The 16,642-nt window shown below is 45.1% G+C and overlaps 2 protein-coding genes across 2 annotated transcripts in view; one reads left to right on the top strand and one right to left on the bottom strand.

Annotated features, from left to right (window-relative positions):
* The window catches only part of LOC106807445 (upstream activation factor subunit spp27-like), a 35,608-nt gene extending 31,670 nt beyond the window's left edge, over positions 1-3,938 (top strand). Inside the window, exons 5-6 of the mRNA XM_014809771.1 lie at positions 1,573-1,687; positions 2,363-3,938. Of these exons, the coding sequence (XP_014665257.1) occupies positions 1,573-1,687; positions 2,363-2,436 (189 nt within the window). The 3' untranslated portion in view covers positions 2,437-3,938. The remainder of the gene's footprint in view (positions 1-1,572; positions 1,688-2,362) is intronic.
* Positions 1-16,642, bottom strand: part of LOC106807446 (max dimerization protein 4-like) — a 42,248-nt gene that overhangs the window by 9,953 nt on the left and 15,653 nt on the right. The window contains exons 4-6 of the mRNA XM_014809773.1: positions 16,345-16,459; positions 12,611-12,809; positions 3-1,076 (exon numbers count right to left, since the gene is read on the bottom strand). Of these exons, the coding sequence (XP_014665259.1) occupies positions 943-1,076; positions 12,611-12,809; positions 16,345-16,459 (448 nt within the window). The 3' untranslated portion in view covers positions 3-942. The remainder of the gene's footprint in view (positions 1-2; positions 1,077-12,610; positions 12,810-16,344; positions 16,460-16,642) is intronic.

Genomic DNA, 16,642 nt, shown 5'->3' with positions numbered 1-16,642 from the left:
ACGCGGCGGATGCTTTTCCTCGTTACGTACATGCAACTCGATGCGAAACCGAACCTCTAGCCCCATCGGCTCAGGGAGCTATACAACGCGTGGGCAATCGTGTTAGGATTTTAAAACTCAAAAAGTTTTCTATTTTAAGAAATCCAGTCATATATCTGCAGCACACCCACATCTCCTCTCCCACGACCCTGACCACAAGAAACTCTGCCCCATCCAAAACCATGCCCTTCTCTTTAATGGAACATTGCCCACCTCAGAATGGAATCACCACCGACCTCATAAGGGTGCATTCCCCACTGCTACCTCACTTCACCCCCGGACCTGCCTGTCACAGACTCACAGCCTACTGATTCACTAGTGTTCTCTAAACCTGCCTAATCTATAATATTGTACAACTTGACACACACATATATGGACAGAATCGGGATGGATGAGTAGCACAGGAATTGATTTCTCAGCTACGACAACTCGAGTAGATTCGAATACCTGCGTGCGCTCGCAAACCTAGCCACGAATAAATTAAACATTGCAAAGCGCGCTCACGGGATCTAGGCGGACTAAAATATCATAGGCGGACTAAAATGGATTAATCGGCGGCCGTTTCAGTTTCATTAAAAGGATCGAACGAACATAAACACCAAAGCGAACTCGCGACTGTTGGTTCTGTCAGGGAAGTGTATGGATACGTCCAAGCAAAAGCCTGCCTTTCACGCCACGCCCCGTACGTTCACTTGTTTCAAGCCGAGGCGTCGTCGTCAGACGCCTCTCTGTCACCGATATCTTTAAAACGGGTCTGCAATGACGATATGCAGTGCTATGTTGCTACATACAGGTTGCTTGTCTAGAAGGTCCGTCGAATTAGGCATTGGGGAAAATCTACCAATGCAGAAACGTGAACCTGGGCGGTAGCAGCAGCAGCGCGGGTGACAGTGGCACTCCCGATCACGAGGAATGGTCGGCGAGCGACAGCTTCCTGGTGTTGATCGCGCAGCCGCCGTCGCTGTTGCTCGACTGCACGCTGCTGCGGTCGTCCGTGTCCGAAGCATTGTCGTTGTACGACAATATATCAACCTCGTCTGCAAACGAACGAGAGAAAAAAACTCGTCACAATCGCGATTCGTGGGACGTTCGCCGTCAAACGTTGTTGTGTGTAGTGTAGTGTTATGAATATCGTAACGTAATGTATACATATATATATATATATATATATATATATATATATATATTATTATATATATTAAGATATATTATTAATGGGAGTTCTCCCATATATACTCTTGTTTTATATAATGTAGGTGGATAGTTGCTGAATTAAAAATGACTTGTTGGCACTCGCTAATTTGTGTACTTTTGTATGGTGAGCTATAGTGTCATTGACACTAATTTTTTCATGCACTGTTCTCTATATGTATCTATATCTATATGAATTCTATAAATTGAAGAACAACAACAACGATAATAGTCATTAACATCAACAACAATAATATGTAGCCTGTGAATCAGGATAGACATTTATAACTATTTGCATTAGACGTGTTGTCGCACTGGAATTGCAATAATTGTATTTTGCAGATGGCACGCAGTGCAGTTGTGAAGAAGATGTGGCAGATTATCAAAGAAAGGAATCTAAAGGACCCCCGGGATGGCCGTTACCACATTTGTGATGATCAACTCCTGACAGTGTTTAGTAAGATTTATGCATTAATTTCCTCGCATTTAAGTTTTTGTGTGCCCACCATCTTTACAGTTGTTGAATGTCGCTGGGATTGCTTGCGAAATTCAACTTTGCTTGAACTTAAACATTTAGTAGGACAGTAAGAGTATTTACAGCTGTAGCAGCATGACAAGTAGTAACAGCAGTAGCAGTAACAGTAGCTGTGTATTGGTAGCAATGTAGGCAGCAGATGCTATGGTAGTAGCAGTTACAGTACTCAGCAATATCATTCGCAATAGCTGGAGGGGCAATGGTAATAGCTGAGCAGTAGCTGTTACTGTTAGATCATCTAAGATGAGTGATGGGGTCCTGCATGCCTTGTTCTGTAGTAAGCCTCATTCTGTGCAAACGAGCTGATGCTTTTCAAATAATTTTGCACCCTGTCGTGATGTTTTAACATTGGTGCTGCATTTATACAAAAGTCGTTCTGCAAACAAGAAGTCAGTTCTGTTTAAGTGTGTGCAATGTCTGAGTGAAAGTGATGTTCATATGTCTACTCCAAGTGGCATGTGTAAAACAGAGAGGTGTATGTGCTAGTATCGGACATCTTTTTTTTAACCTTTTTTATAATTTTAACATCATTTACTACCGGCAAGTTTTAATAGCAGGGTATTTCACGTTTGCGTAATTCTTCATTTTTCTTTTCAGAGAGAAAAAGGGTGCAGAGTTTTGCAATGATGAAGTACCTAAAAGAACACATAACACAACCGAAGAAAACATAACGTATGGGATGACAGCATGCAGTTGCACATGAGGTGGTTTGCAGATGGTAGGGCCCAGGTGGGTGGCCTTCTTTTTTCTAAGGGAAAGGTCTTACTGAGGTTGAGGTTTACTGGCATTCTTTAGTGGGAGGCAACACTCACAGATCTGTGCGTATCTGTGCCAGAAACTTATATGATACGTATTCATGTCCCTCTGTGGGGATGCGTGCTGTTTTAGCGGTGAAATAATTATTATAGATTGTAAGATAGGGTTCATTTAGATAGTATTTCGTGTAAGAATGCCTTGTTCAAACTTGCCTGTAGTTGGATCTTGATGTTGAAGATTATAACCTGCACATGAACAGTAGAGTGAAAAGATTAATCCTGGTTTATTTGTTAATAACGGATTCTGGTATGTTTTGGAAAATCATTTTAATTTGTTCCAGTCTGTTTTAAGATCGATAATAACTGTAAAGAACAATTATTAGTACAGGCTCATAAGACATTGATGAACAATGCAGTAGTTGCAAAACCAACCATTTTCTGATGGTGGAACAGTAAAGGTACATTAATATTTTTTCTGTCAAAGGCATATAAAAAGTTGTTGTCAAGTAAGTAGGGGGCCTACCTCCAGTTGCTTGTGTTTTATATTTACAGTTATCATAGAGCAACTTTCGTACTACATTATAATTAATATAAGCGAGTGAAATAAATACACTGAACTGTGCATCTTTTAGTTCAGAGTAATAAATTATGGGGATCTGGTATATTTTGTGTCTTCATGTCAAATGTGGAAGAATATACTTTTATTAATGTGGTTTCCAGGTGCATTGTTTGCAGAAGTCTGTTTACTTTTGGTATTATTTCACAGCACATTTCTTTCGGTGGCTACTTTGCATAGCCAGCAATGGTTTTACGTTTGCTTTTGTTTGAATATAGTATCACAGCGTGTTTATTTGCACGCTTGCCGCTTATGGGCGGTTGTGTATCGTTACCACCAGGGGCAGTATATGATTAAGAATAGAACCGAGTATAAGTGAAGTCTATTTTGGTACCTAGTGGGTGGACTTTTCGCCGGCCTATCTACATGTTTTATTTCCATGGCCGAGTAGGCACGCAACCTATAATAGTCGTGATCGTACATGTAACGTATGTGTTATGTGTGTGCATCCCCCCTCCTCCCCGTGATGTAATTGCCTTTGCCGTAGTCGTTGCGGTTTGACGAAAATGTCTAAAACTGGGGCATGCGTGGCCATAAGTTAGATATACATAATTGTAAATATTGTGACGGGTGCCCATCGAGCGATGGCAATTATTGATTAAGTGATTAAATACCATACAGTTTCAGGGCTCAGACCTATTGCACACGTTTTTCCACTGCAAGAGAAGGTTGTTTCACTGAAGATCATGTGGTTTGTTCAACTGCTTATCTGCAGAAAGCATCGCCTTCATTACGAAGGGTGTGTTCGTCGTTCGATAGTTAATCTTACTGTTTTATGCACAATAAACGTTTTCCAACATAATCCGTATTGCCGCCCTTTCGTAAACGGCTTAGTCGATGACGTTAATGAAATCCGATACAAAATGCTAATGCTGCTGCGAGTGAGGTTAGGCTGTGTAAGACAGTGCTACCTGAAGTGCAGAACCAGTTTGGAACTGCGTTGTTGTTGCTGTCGCGAGTATATATATATATATGTGGCCTTCGGGCATAGCACGCAGACTCTATTTCCTGCTTCTTATTCTTTACAGTTTTGAACTGTGCAGGTCGGTAGAGAGGAACCCCACGATATAAACATGACCGTGACGAGTCCATTGCGCAGAGAATTTTTCAATTACAAGGTGCACCAAACATCACAGCTTTAAGTGGCAATAACAAGGACATTCATGATTACGAACTGTATGTATTGTAGGAAATGTCCGTGCTCATTCGGTGTGCATCGACACAAACTTGAGCAACAACAGAAAATCGCACCATTATTTGATAAAATTTATTTTTGCAATAAGAGAACGGGGCAGTCGTCAGACTGTGTCTCCATAATATAGTATACTTAAATATATATGTACAATACACGTATGGTCCAGAATGTCTAGAACGTTCACTCTACAGCCAGAGATCATTTTCTTTAAGGTATTCGCAAACGACACCTATATGCCCACAAGTGGTCATCAGCACTATTTTGCTTAACAACCAGGCTGAGTGCAGCCTCACTGCATAGTGGTATTTCATTAACTGACAGGCACGAGAGAATTACAGAGGATTTACTCTGAATCTACGATATTTAGAACGACAAATGCGATTAAACTTTACAAGGTGGCAGTAGCGTGCACATTGCACAGTGTGCATTGTTACATATATTCATTTTGCTCTTAGTAATAGCTTGATAATCACAAAATATACACGTCACACGAAGACGAGAAAAAGCACGAGACACTAAGAAACACGTATACAGATATATATATATATATATAATAGCCATGCGAAATAATTTACCACTTCTACGAAATAACGCGCGACTTCATTCTGCGCAAAGAGGGGGGTTGCAGCTAAGGACGTACACGACTACAACCAGTGACAAACTAAGAAACGTCATATAGCCCGACGACCACATGACATGCTCTACACAACTATTACCGGAAGGCCATAAGTACGTGCCACGTGGTGTGATTCCCCACACAACGATTCATCAGTCCACCATAACGGATCGACAGACGAAACGATACCACGAAGGAAATGAAGCAGCAGTAATAACCACCACCATCTATTGTACGCTATCGTCATTCCTGATGGAAATGCTTTCAACGCGTTTCCGCCATCAGCCCAAATAGAGAAGGACGCTGTAGTTGATTGTGTACTACCACTACTAATACAGCACGCTGCTCTGGCGTCTTGAACCTGTATTTCACACCTTTGTTCTAACGCTCATCCCTCGCCCATTCACCATAATTAGTTACGTGCATGCGTCAGTTCATTCCACTGTTATGCTAGCTTATCGACTTACAATGCGCAGCGTTGCTGTACCTTCCCTTCCTATTCACTCTCGCTCCACCCCGAGTGCGAATACACATTCGTGAGCAGGCACAGTCCCTCCCTTTCCCCTCCCCCTCTCCCACACACACACACACATGCGCTGTCACCCCTGCCTTGTCTGTCCGTGCTTTAGGGAGTGACATATTAAAACAAAGCTGCCTGATGGATAGAGCCCCCCCCCACCACCACCACACACAGACACCCGTAGCTAAAACTTTCAGCGAAAAGAAAACCAGGGTTAGGTGCATGCTGCTGCTGACGTGAATGACTGAACGACAAAGGACCCCACCCCACCCCACCCCACCCCACTACTCAATATACACGAGCGGCTTTAGCTCTGCTGAGTAGTCTGGTGTTACCTTACTGGAGACACGTATACATACACAGATATATAATTAGGTGCACAGCAGAATAGCGCCGCATGCTAAATAGCGGGGTAAACCACGTGCTTCCCCACACCCCACCCCAACCATGTGCTACTAGTACGAGTAGTGAGTGCGTGGATCCCTTTAAAAACCACGAAACTAGGCAGCAAACGGAGTGTGGAGCGGGGGGGGGGGAGGTGGGAAAATGGAGCACGTATAGCATACGCATAATTATATATACACACACACAGCAACGGCGATCAGCTGTGCGCGAGAATAACGGATGACGGCTAGAGGGTGTAGGCCAATCTGTGGCACAGTGACACATTTATGCTACAGCTTCCTACCAAAACACACATCGTTCTCTCGGCGAACCTCCCTCCCTTACTAACGAGAGCAGTCTATCTCATACAGCAGTGAGCGTATGTGCGCGCACGCATGCACACGCACGCACGTACGCACACGCACGCACGCACGTACGCAGACAGCACATCTCGTATAATATCAGCGCGTTATAATCAATCTTCGTTAGGAAATATCTTGCCGCGGAACGAGAGATAACATGCCGAAACGTAAACACGCCGAAAAATCCCCCCTGCACGCGGCCGAGTGAGACATCATGCGTACTATCTGCCCTAGTTGCACCCTTTAAAAATACGTACAGGTGATGTACACATGCGTAGCCTAAATAAATAGTTTCCAACCCAGTTTTCATCAGTAATCTGCAGTCAGGTCAGTCTTCTCAGTAAAATATTTAAATACAAAAACACGTTTTTTTCGGACAGCCCATATTAAAATCACATTACTTTATAGGATGACTCATACAAATGATTTCTTTAGGAAATACGTTTTATATCATGACCTGTTTATCATGACATGTTCGATACTGGTCAATAAATAATGAGTTCTTCTTTATAAGCTACATACAATGTACAGTCCGGTACATCATTATATTACATAACGTGGAAATGGGATATTCCTTCCTTAGATACAGTATGTTACAAACTACACACAATCTTGATAAAAATGCGTGTACATTAATGACGACCATTAGGGCCCTATAGATCTGTTTTCATTTGGTACTCGTCGGTTGGTATACACTTACCACTATATAAAGCAATAACCACATCCAAATGGACAGACGACCCCTTACTCTCATATTTATAGTCATTTCTATTCGCCGTTTGAAAGCACCGTTTTCTGAGACCGGTTCAACACGGTGGAACGTTCAACAGTTGGCTGAACGGACGTAAACAAAAAAACGCAACCGTGCAACACTCGATTTTCAACCGTTAATCATATCCCACACGCACACGTACACGCAGTCAGTAGAGAGCTGACGAGAAGGAAATGACATTTCAAACTCATCGAATATGTTCGTGTAATCGTGTTGACGTTAGAGTTGCCGGTTTATATATATCGAACGAGTGCACATTATCATAATTGTTATTGTGACAGACACGTCAGAGTTGTGTCTGTGCTGTTACCTTCACGACAATGAGATCACCCGTAAACTCTCCGTCACTACGCCGTTGTCAGTTTCCTCTTACACACACACACACACACACACACGCACACACACGCAGCACACACGCGGCGTGCGAAATGCTTCTTCTCGTTAGCTACATGCAACTCAATGGCAAACCGAAACCTCTAGCCCCATCGGCTCAGGGGAGGCTTATACACGCGTGGGCAAATCGTTGTATGGATTTAAAACCTGCAAAATTTTCTATTTTAAGAAATCCAGTCATATATTGCAGCACACCCACATCTCCTCCCACGACCCTGACCCAATACTCTGCCCCATCCAAAACCATGCTCCTTCTCTGTAATGAACATTCCCACCTCAGAATGGAATCAACCACCGTACCTCATCAAGGAGTGCCATTCCCCACTGCTACCTCACCTTCACCCTGGACCTGCTCACGACTCACAGCCTACTGATCACTAGTTTCTCTAAACCTGCCTAATCTCATAATATTGTACACTTGAACACACAATGATATCGTACATAATCGGGATGATATGAGATAGCACAGGAAATTGCATTTCTCAGCTACGAACAACCGAGTAATTTCGTAATACCTTGCGTACGCTCGCTCAAACCTAGCCACGAATAAAGCTTATACATGCAAAGCCCGCTCACTGGATTAGGCGGACTAAAAATAATCAGCTGACTAAAATGATTATCGCGGCCGTTTCAGTTTCATTAAAACGATCAGAACATAAACACCAAGCGACCTCGCGACTGTTTGGGTTCTGATCAGGAAGTATGGATCTACGTCTAAGCAAAAAGCCTGCCTTTCACCGCCACCCCCGTTACGTTCATTGTTTCAAAGCGGAGCGCTCGTCGTCAGACGCCTCTGCTGTCACCGATTATCTTTAAAAACGCGGTCTGCAATACGATATGCAGTGCTATGTTGCTTACATAACAGCTTTGCTTGTCTAGAAGCTACGTCGAATTGGCATTGGGGAAAATCTACCAATGCAGAAACGTGAACCTGGGCGTAGCAGCTAAGCAGCGCGGGTGACAGTGGCACTCCCCGAGTCACGAGAATGGTCAGCGAGCGACAGCTTCCTGTGGTGTTGAAGTCGCAGCAGCCCGCCGTCGCTGTTGCCTCGACTGCACGCGTGCTTGGGCGGTGTACCGTAGTCCAAGCATTGTCTCGTGTACGACATATATCAACCTCGTCTGCAAACCGAACGAAGAGACCAAATACTCGTCACAATCGCATCGCGGACTTCGCCGTCAAACGTTGTTGTGTGTAAGTGTAGTGTTAGAAGGAGTGACGTAACGTAAGGGTGGGAGGTGAGCGAGGTTAGGGGGATATATATAGGATATATAATAAAACCTGTCTATATATCATACACGGCACCCACGATCACCTCTGTTACCCGTGTGTGCGCCGATTTTAAACCCTACACGTGGTTCGTGAATCGGCGACGAAGTAGACAAACGACCCATCGAGGATAGGTCGGCGGGGTCGGCAACGCTTATGAAACCGGGAATATTGTTTACCCGGGCCTCGTTATTTCAAACGGTGAATACAAAACATGCGGTTGAATGTGGAAAGAAAAGGGAATCCACGGCGCTAATGAAGTGAAAAGTTACGTTTCTTAGAAGCGCTACGAAATTCACACTGCTATTTTCTCTCTCTTTCTCTCTTTCTGGTGCTAGTCTCGCACGCACGTTCGACCAGTTTTGTTGTAACTGTCAGCAAAAATCCCAATAATTTCAATTACGAACGTGTTACGCTTGTCAGCTAGGGCAATACAGCACGGCGTGCGTATTAGCACTCAGCGCTGTAACAGCAGGCTGGACAAACAATGACTTTAACGAAAGTCAAGGGTATTTGAAGAACACGAGTAGGAAATTGCTCTCGTAGCAACATTTAAATTTAGTCCTGCCCCGCACCCCTTATTTTCCTGGGTTCGGGGAATGACACGAACACGTATCTCTGCACGTGCCTCCCGATGCACTCTACCTCTACAGTAAAGATAATTTACAGTACTCTTTAGCATAAACGAGAAAGGACTACACTAGCTGCCAGTCCAAGATCTGACATGTGTTTGTGAATCACTCGATGGGAAACAGACTGTCACATGCTGACGTGTGAACGGCCGGTCGGGCGGGTATCATAAAACTTGGCAATCCCATGAGATATTAATGAGCAATATATCTGCATTGCCCGTCATAAACACCTAATATTTATTGGCGAAACTTATGCTGATCATCCAATTTCTCATGGGTGATTAGGGCGTATGCACGGCCGAGCACACAAACCATAGTCAAATTCTTTGAATTCGAAGACGAAAGAAACGTACTCACATCGCGCCGATTTAGACGTTTCAAAAATAAAAAGCTGCACGGATCGAAAACAGCAGGGCAGCCTGTAAGCACGTATCTTCCTCCCTTGCATGGCTGCAAGCTTATTAAACCAATTAATTCTCACTGATTCGGTCGCCTAAATTTGCGTCAGATTGAGAGAAAAAAGCTGACATGTCTGTAAGCTAGTAACGCTCATAGGGTCTATGTCCCCCAGGGTATCGCCGGAACGTACCCTGGTATCTGATATGGTTAGGGTTAGGGTTAGGGTTAGGGTTTAGGTAGGAGTAGGCGTAGGTCGACTCCCTAGACTCGTTAGTGGAGTAGGCGAGGTACGGTCCGGCATATTAGATAGTACCAGGGTACGTTCCGGTATACCGGAGCGTACCCAGGGTACGTTCCGGCAGTACCCGCCTGGGGGACATAGCCCTCTCAGCGCTAGTAAGTAGTAAGACAGTATGTGTCAGCGAGTTGTAAGTCTGTAGGCTAGTAGGTAGTAAGAGAGTAAGTATGTGGCAGTGGGTAGTAAGTCTGTAAGGAAGTAAGTATGTGGCAGTGGGTAGTAATTCTGTAAGCTAGTAAGTAGAAAGAGAGTAAGTATGTGGTAGTGGGTAGCATGTCTGTAAGCTAGTAGGTAGTAAGAGAGTATGTGGCAGTGGGTAGCATGTCTGTAAGCTAGTAGGTAGTAAGAGAGTATGTGGCAGTGGATAGTAATTCTGTAAGCTAGTGAGTAGTAAGCAAGTATGTGGCAGTGGGTAGCATGTCTGTAAGCTAGTAAGTAGTAAGAGAGTATGTGTAGTGGGTTAGCATGTCTGTAAGCTAGTAAGTAGTAAGAGAGTATGTGGTAGTGGGTAGCATGTCTGTAAGCTAGTAAGTACTAAGAGAGTATGTGGCAGTGGGTAGCATGTCTGTAAGCTAGTAAGTAGAAAGAGAGTATGTGGCAGAGGGTAGCATGTCTGTAAGCTAGTAAGTACTAAGAGAGTATGTGGTAGTGGGTAAGTATGTCTGTAAGCTAGTGAGTAGTATGAGAGTATGTGTAGCTGGGTAGTATGTCTGTAAGCTAGTGGAGTAGTAGAGAGTATGTGGTAGTGGGTAGGCATGTCTGTAAGCTAGTAAGTAGTAAGAGAGTATGTGGCGCATGAGTAGCATGTCTGTAACTAGTAGTAGAAAGAGAGTATGTGGCAGTGGGTAGCATGTCTGTAAACTAGTAGGTAGTAAGAGAGTATGTGGTAGTGAGTAGTAAGTCTGTACTTGGCTACTAAGTAGTATGGCAGTAAGTCTGCATTAGTAGTAATTTCTGTAAAAAAGTACAGCATTAAGTGAGGAAGTATTTGTCGGTAGGTAGTAACATTGTAAGGTGGTAAGTTGTAAGGCAGTACATGCCAGCAGGTAATAATTCTGTAAGGTGTACTAAGAAGTGCAGCAAAAAGTGAGGCAATATTTGGCAGTAGGTAGTAACACTGTAGGTGGTAAGTAGTAAAGGCAGTACATGCCAGCAGACCTGTAATAATTATGTAAGGTGTACCAAGAAATACAGCAGAAAGTGAGGCAGTATTTGGCAGTAGGTAGTAACACTGTAAGGTAGTAAGTAGCAAGGCAGTATTTGGCAGTAGGTAGTAACACTGTAAAGTGGTAAGTAGCAAGGCAATATTTGGCAGTAGGTAGTAACACTGTAAGGTAGTAAGTAGCAAGGCAATATTTGGCAGTAGGTAGTAACACTGTAAGGTTAAGTAGTAGCAAGCAGTATTTGGCATAGTAGGCAGTCAAACACTGTAAGGTAGTAAGTAGCAAGGCAATATTTGGCAGTAGGTAGTAACACTGTAAGGTAGTAAGTAGCAAGGCAATATTTGGCAGTAGGCAGTAACACTGTAAGGTAGTAAGTAGCAAGGCAATATTTGGCAGTAGGTAGTAACACTGTAAGGTAGTAAGTAGCAAGGCAATATTTGGCAGTAGGTAGTAACCAGGCCTCGAATTAAGCGACGAGAGGAGCAAGGCAATTTTTTGGGGGCATGTGAGAAATTGCCTTGAATTTTCTCTAAAATGGATGGGCATCGAGGCAATTTTAAAAGGCATCAAGGCAACTTTCACAATTTGAGAAGGGGATCAAGGCACTTTTGTAAAATAAAGAAAAACTCATAACAATTAATAAAAATTTTACCGTGTATGTACAGACCGTCTCCCGCGCACCATGTACATCGTCTCCGCCACCATGTAAGCTAACACCGTAACACCAACCGCCTATACCCCCTCTGCTAATGGATCGAAGTACAGTAAACAGGGTTCAACATTAACTTTTATTTCACGTAGACCATCGGGCTAGTACTGAGGAAAACCATTAGCCCTGACCTAACTTTCACTAGCCCAAGACCGCCAGACCATTGTTTATGAAAACCTTGTGTCATCGTATGAATTCTACTAAAATTTCTCTAAATTTACTGCACTAACTAGGCAAGCTACACACCGTACGCAATGGCGATTCTTGCGCGAGCGTCGTTTACCGCGCTTTAAATCGCGGCGCGGGCCGAGTCCAAGTGCAGCATTTAAATATTTGTGTTCTACCACGGGCAGCCACGTTATTGTTTTTGCCGAAGGATAGACTGGTATCGGCCTCGCGCTCTGCTAAGACAATGTACACGCTCTGCGACAAACAGTGCGGCGGCGCGAACCAGTCTAGCCAGAGCACCGACAGCAATTACAGAAAAGGGCAAGGCAGGTCACTGCCGTCGGTCGGGTTGAATTTTCAGGGGCAGTAGCGCATTGATAGGGGCACCCACGGCAATTGCCGTCGGTGCCGTCGGTTAATTCGAGCCCTGGTAGTAACACTGTAAGGTGGTAAGTAGCAAGGCAATATTTGGCAGTAGGTAGTAACACTGTAAGGTGGTAAGTCGTAAAGCAGTATTTGGCAGTAGGTAGTAACACTGTAAGGTGGTAAGTCGTAAGGCAGTAGCTGGCAGTTAGTAGGAAGCAGCAGCATACCCATTTCGGAGGAGTTCAACGAGGCAGTACTGGCTGTAGAATTACTCGATTCACTAATGGTGCGGTCTCGTAGAGCAAGCTGCTCAATTGTCATGCCCGTCTGCTGCTGCAGCTGCTCCAACCTGCCCTGTAGATGGCGATGTTCTCTGCGCAGCTGCTCCTTAGCGTTCATTTGCCTCCGATCCTTTTCTTCCAAGTTCTGCATTGAAGAAAAGATAAGAGAATTATTGCTGTTACATTCTGTGCGTGGAAAGTGTGAGCTTCGTTAAACCAACCCTCCGTAACTAAATAATTGATTATAAAATTTCAGCTTAGCTATGTAAATAGGTTCTGGAAGAATGAAGTAAAGTTCTGCATATGAAAGTATTTAGATGCATGAAATTGTACATATCATATATGCTTGCCAGACATTATCTGACTTTAGCTCACTAACACTAAAACAAAGGTACAGCAACCCAAAGATATAGATTCATTGTAAGTGTGAACAGTAACATAGATCATAAGTAAGCCGTTGTTCTTCATATTATAGCGCAATATTCGTGTCCATATCTGTATCTGCTATTCTGTAAGAAATGTTCACCTGCGAAGAAAGACACATACACATGGGCTTTCTGGCCACAGTTCTACCATAGAAACCTGCCTGGCTATAACATCATGGCCATTGTTAGAGACAGTAACCATTTAACGACATAGCAAACTAGAAAGCTGACACTGCTCACAGAACTAACATATAAGGACGTTGCAGCTGCAAACTAGCCCGATTCTCATACGCATACACATACCCACACACATACAAATAAACACACATATACCATTTCACAGATATCTGGCACATGCCAACTAGTAGTGTTTACTCTGCGGCCACACTCTGCTCCACATTTTCAGTAGTAGCCAGTGAGGGGTATGGCACAAAGACAGACACATGTGAAGTGGTAATTGTGTGTATGCCCGGACTGTCCGCTCATCTGCATGCGGCGTGCGTGCGTGCGTGCATGCTTAAAAGTCTACCTGTATAGCCCTTCGCTCCCTCACAGACTCATAGGGCAGAGCAGAGAGCTACATATCTGCGCTCGTGTGTGTGTTACGTTCATCCAAAAGGTTAGGTAATTCAGACATGCTACTTACTGCCTAGCTTGGAAAACGTAACCTTTTTTAGTTACAGTATCTATTTGCAAGCTTACGTTACCAGTACTACCCACGCCAACCAGCAATAAAATGGCAAATTGAAATGTTCGGGCGAGTAACTATCAGTACCGGCGGACAGCATCTCCTATCGCCTGTTCAATAGTGAAACTACACCTGGCGACCCGTAATCGACCCACTCGGCTCGAGCCAACACGCGCACAGCCGGTTGAGTCATTGTGCTACATTTCGTCTTCTGATTTCATCGGTGGTACAGCTGGCCACCGCCACACCACGTATGGCCAGCATGCGTGCAGTGTGTGTGTGCTCCAGCACCAGCACGACTGACCCGTGCACACACACACACACACACACGCACACATACACAGCAAGAGCTGCCGCGCGTGGCAGGGTCCGGCCCACAACGAGCTTTGTTCGTGCTCGTAAGTTCAACGCGCAGGCAATGACCCCAGCAGCCAGCTCTCCGACCCAACTCGCGCGTAGTGAGGGTAGATGAGGGTAGATGAACCTGAGGCAGGGGGGGGGGAGGGCAGCTTTTTTTCACCAACAAAGGTGTGCCGCCTATTGTTGTGCTACCAGATATTTAAAGAAAGATGGGAACTTGTTTTTGGCGCGCGTTGCTTTTCGACAAAGCGCATCTCTGCGAATGCCGTTAACACGTGGAGGGGGGTACACATGTAAGCGTAGCTGGCTAGCTGCTTGCCATAGCGTGGATATTTCGCTCTGGGGAGGGAGTACCACAAAGTTTGCCTCGAGGTAATAAAAAATCCCGTGTGCATTACACAAAGTGCAATACTGAGAATTTAGCAAATTAGCATGGCAACAACAGCATTTTCCTCGGGGAGGGGAAGGTCAAAGGGCCTCTTGTTGACTACAATCAATGACTGCTGTGGAGATGTTATGCATGTGCCAACCCACCCTCGAAATTCGGAGGTTGGGCAGTTGGGTGGCCACAAACAAGGGTGATGCTCCATTAGGAATTCACTTTAATGTCATTAATGTCGTGATATAAAAGAGATATAAAGGGAGGGGGCGGATCGATATAAATTAGATATCAAGGGGGGGTTAGATATGAAATAGATATCAAAGGGGGGGTTATATATAACGATATAAAAGAGCTATTAAACTTGTGCGCCTTGGCTGCGCGAGCAAGCAAAATACATAGCGGGGGCATGTTTGCTTTGTTTCGCTGGACTTCGCTGGGCTTCGTTGCTCGAGCAAGCAAAATTGAGACTGGGGTATGTTCGCTTCGTTTCGCTTGCCTCCGCTGCGCGAGCAAACAAAATATAGAGCAGGGGCATGTTCGCATTGTTTCGCTGGACTTCGATGGTCGAGCACACAAAATACCGAGTGGGGGCATGTTCGCTTTGTTTCGCTAGACTTCGTTGCTCGAGCAAGCGAAATTGAGACGAGGGATATGTTCGCTTCGTTTCGCTTGCCTTCGCTGAGCGAGCAAACGAAATATAGAGCAGGGGCATGTTCGCTTCGTTTTGCTGCGACTTCGCTGGACTTCGCTGGTCGAGCACACAAAATACAGAGTGGGGGTATGTTCGCTTTGTTTCGCTGGACTTCGTTGCTCGAGCAAGCGAAATTGAGACGAGGGATATGTTCGCTTCGTTTTGCTTGCCTTCGTTGAGCAAGCAAACGAAATATAGAGCGGGGGCATGTTCGCTTCGTTTTGCTCGACTTCGCTGGACTTCGCTGGACTTCGCTGGTCGAGCACACGAAATACAGAGTGGGGGCATGTTCGGTTTGTTTAGCTGGACTTCGCTGGACTCCGTTGCTCGAGCAAGCAAAATCGAGACGAGGGATATGTTCGCTTCGTTGAGCTAGACTTCGCTGGTCGAGCCAGCAAAATAGAGACCAGGGGTATGTTCGCTTCCTTGCAAGGAAGAGAGAGGGAGAACGAGAGAGAGGGAGAGGAGAGAGAGATAGAGGGAAAGAGGTCGAGTGAGAGAGATAGAGATCGTTAGCAAGGGAGATAGAGAGGTCGAGTGAGAGAGGGAAAGAAGGAGAGAGATGGGGAGAGAGGGATTGAGGGAGACAGAGAGAGAGTTAGAGTCAGAGAGGGAGAGATAGAGGGAGAGAGGGAGTGAAAGAAGGAGTGAGAGAGTTAGAAGGAGAGAGAGAGGGAAAGTCTTTTGAACAAGCAGTCTTTTGACTGTGACCTGCTCGTGTGCGTGTACAGACATGCTTACTAAGTGTGCTAATTGTGTGCTACACGTGAATGGGTTTCCTTTAATCTCTACTCTTGCCTCGATATGCCCGCCTGTTCGATAAAATTTTGCATAACAGAAATTGCATAATGCACTGTAGCCAGGTGAAATATAGTAGCATAAGCTCGACAGCGACCGACGCAACTCAGGTGTGTCACCGCCTGCTGAATACGAAAAAAAAACCGTTTGCGATTAGGCATTCGACACACCGCGGTGAACACGAACCCGAAAATGGAGTCACTCATTCGCAACGCGACGACGATGGCGCACACAAACAACAAGAGAGTGCCCACGTGCGCGCACGCTACGATTACAACGCGCGCGCGCGTGCGCGGCAAACACAAAGGTGCGCGTTTTTCGGAGGCGAACCCTTACCCGTATGAAGGACTTTGCCTTCATGAGAAGACCGAGAGTGGTGTGCCGACTAGAATCCGCCCCTACGGGTACTATTTGCTTGAGCTGCTCCAGACAGGTCCTCAACTGTGCTCGCCTGCGAGAAAACACACAAAACAGCGACAGGTTAGTCACCGTAGCGAGCCGCGCAGGTCTGGCCCGACCAACCCCCCACCGACCCCCCAGCGGTATTAAACAACATCCCCACCAACCCCCACAGCGGTAACAACACCCCCACCGACCCCCACAGCGATATTAAACAACACCCTCACCGACCCCC

Source organism: Priapulus caudatus, unplaced genomic scaffold (assembly GCF_000485595.1).
Source record: "Priapulus caudatus unplaced genomic scaffold, Priapulus_caudatus-5.0.1 Scaffold215, whole genome shotgun sequence".
NCBI lineage: Eukaryota > Metazoa > Priapulida > Priapulimorpha > Priapulimorphida > Priapulidae > Priapulus > Priapulus caudatus.
Note: the sequence above shows the minus strand (reverse complement) of the source record. Positions and strands in the feature narration are given on the sequence as shown.